Source organism: Macrobrachium nipponense, chromosome 37 (genome assembly GCF_015104395.2).
Source record: "Macrobrachium nipponense isolate FS-2020 chromosome 37, ASM1510439v2, whole genome shotgun sequence".
Taxonomy (NCBI): domain Eukaryota; kingdom Metazoa; phylum Arthropoda; class Malacostraca; order Decapoda; family Palaemonidae; genus Macrobrachium; species Macrobrachium nipponense.
This window is the reverse complement of record NC_061097.1, coordinates 3,750,955-3,753,465: the sequence shown is the minus strand read 5'-3', so window position 1 is coordinate 3,753,465 and position 2,511 is coordinate 3,750,955. Positions and strand designations below refer to the sequence as shown.

The following is a 2,511-nucleotide window of genomic DNA, read 5'->3' as shown; positions in this document are numbered from 1 at the left end:
TGAAGTAGAGACTTGACTGAAAGCAAAAAGAGAGAATGTTCTTTTTTTCAGTTGATATTAGCTATAAGAGGAAAGGTTTCGCAATTCGGTGGTAAAAACAGCAAAGCTGTATGGTACGGAAACAGCAAGCATGAGAAAGACAGAGAGGAAGATGGATATGGCAGAAATGAGAATGCTTAGGTGGATGTCTGGGGTGACAAGAGAGGATAGGATCAGAAATATCTACATAAAAGGGGGTCGACTAAGATGGTGTAAATATCAAAGAAAGTGCAGGAGTGGAAGCTGAGATGGTATGGACACGTGTTGAGGAGAGATGAGGACCACGCTGGGATACATACTATGGGGATGGAGGTTCAAGGAAGAAGAAGAAGCGGGAGACCAAGAAAGAGATGGAAGGACTGTGTGAGAGGAGACTTACATGAGAATGGAATCGATGAGTCAGAAGCACAGGATAGAAATAGATGGAAACTGCTCATCCGAAACGGCAACCCCATATAAAAATGAGAACCAGCTGGGAAGAAGAGGAATAAATTCTATTACTACAAAGAACTTGAAGATCACCAGAAGTAAGAAATTTTACTTTTACAGTGGAGCAAAAAAGGGAAGCTTATCTGGGTCAGGCTGATGGTTGAAAATTGCACTGTTAACATCTTTAGTGCATATGCACCCCAGATAGGATGTTCAGATGAAGAGAAAGATCACTTCTGGTCGGACTTAGTGGAGGAAATGGAAAAGGTACCAGCAGATGAAAGATGCCTAGTCGGAGGAGATCTGAAAGGGTGCGTAGGCCAGAATAACCATGTGATCAGCCATATACATGGTGGGTATGGTTATGATGAAAGAAATGCAGAGGGTGAAAGAATAGTTGATTTTGCTGTGTCCAAGCAGCAAGAACATCTAGTTACATACAAAAGCGGTGGAAGGTCCAGCCAGATAGATTACTTGATGTATAAGAGGAAAGATTTACGTGAGGTAAAAGATTGTAAGGTCATACCAGGAGACCATGTGAGTGTGCAACATCGTTTGGTAGTGATGGACTTGGTTATGGAAATTGAACAAATAAGGAAGAAAAAAATGCAGGGGCCAAAAGGATTAAATGGTTTAAGCTGAAAGAGATTAAACTTTGTAGGCAATTTCAAGAAAAAGTTTTAGAGGAACTAACTCATGAAATTGAAGATGTTGATGAATGGAGGAACAGAACAATGGAAATAATAGTGAGGGATGCTAGAGAAATATTGGGTGAGAGTAGTGGCAAGATGTTCGAAAATAAGGAAACATGGTGGTTCAGTGAAGAAGTGAAGGATGCAACAAAGCAAAAGAAAGAAGCAAAGAAAAGGTGGGAGGGCACCCAAGTGGAAGAGGACTGGATGGCCTATAAGGAAGCAAATAAGTTAGCAAAGAAAACTGTAGCAACTGCTAAGGATAGAGCATATGATCAGCTTTACAAAGAGCTAGATACCAAGGAAAGGCAAGGAAAGATTTTTAAACTAGCACGCATGAGAAATAAGAGTACCAAGGATATAACACACATAGGACAGATTAAGGATAAGGATGAAAATGTACTGAGAAATGAGAGACACATGCAAAGGATATGGGAAGAATATTTTGAGGCCTTATTGAATGAAGAAAATGAAAGATGATGGAGGAGATGAACACACAAATTGTGGACTAGTCACAGAAATAACAAAAGCTGAGGTTAGAGTGGCACTAGGAAAGATGAAAAAAAGTAAAGCGGTGGGACCAGATGGCATACTTGCAGAAGCCTGGAAGGCTCTTGATGAGGAAGGAATTGACATATTGTGGCAGTTAATGGAAAAGATTATGAAAACTGAGACGATACCCAAAAAAATGAGAGAAAGCATATAATACCAATAATCAAAGGGAATGGAAAGGGGACATTTAGTGTTGTGAAAATTACCGAGGAATAAAGCTCATGTCACATACACTAAAGGTATTTGATAGAATTATGGATGAAAGATTACGGCAACAAGTTTCCATCGGTAGACAGCAACTAGGATTCATGAAGGGGCTCATCACTGTGGATGGTATTTTCACTCTGAGACAAATTATGGAAAAGTACAGAGAGAAGCAAAAAGTCTTGCATATGGCCTTTATAGACCTTTAGAAGGCATATGGCAGAGTACCACATCAGGAAATATGGAGATGTCTCAGGGAGAGAGGAGTGATGGAGAAGTATGTCAGAATGATCAGGGAGATGTATAGAAGTGTAAAGACCTGCGTCAGATCTACAGTTGGAAGTACAAAAAAATTTCCAAGTTGGAATCGGGTACATCACGGATCTGCTCTAAGCCCACTTCTGTTTACATCGTCTTGGATGTGTTAACAGAGGATGTCAGGGAGGAGCCACCATGGTGTCCGCTCTTTGCAGATGACATAGTCTTGGTAGCCGAGAACAGGGAAGAACTGGAGGGAAAGCTTGAAAGATGGAGATATGCCTTGGAGAGTAGAGGGTTTAAGATAAGCAGGAAAAAGACAGGATATATGACAACC

At 40.7% G+C, this 2,511-nt stretch overlaps 2 protein-coding genes across 2 annotated transcripts; both read left to right on the top strand.

Moving 5' to 3' along the window:
* The first annotated feature begins 624 nt into the window (after window positions 1–624).
* LOC135209016 (uncharacterized) lies at window positions 625–1,110 on the top strand. Its single transcript, XM_064241550.1, has one exon. It carries the CDS (start codon window positions 625–627, stop codon window positions 1,108–1,110), a length of 486 nt encoding a protein of 161 aa, XP_064097620.1.
* Window positions 1,111–1,202: 92 nt separating this feature from the next.
* LOC135209015 (ribonuclease Y-like) lies at window positions 1,203–1,640 on the top strand. Its single transcript, XM_064241549.1, has one exon. It carries the CDS (start codon window positions 1,203–1,205, stop codon window positions 1,638–1,640), a length of 438 nt encoding a protein of 145 aa, XP_064097619.1.
* The last annotated feature ends 871 nt before the right edge of the window (window positions 1,641–2,511 follow it).

What these genes read in the sequence shown, in the direction of transcription:
- LOC135209016 (XM_064241550.1), top strand. Translation starts at nt 625, where the DNA reads ATGGTTGAAAATTGCACTGTTAACATCTTTAGTGCATATGCACCCCAG.
- LOC135209015 (XM_064241549.1), top strand. Translation starts at nt 1,203, where the DNA reads ATGGAAATAATAGTGAGGGATGCTAGAGAAATATTGGGTGAGAGTAGT.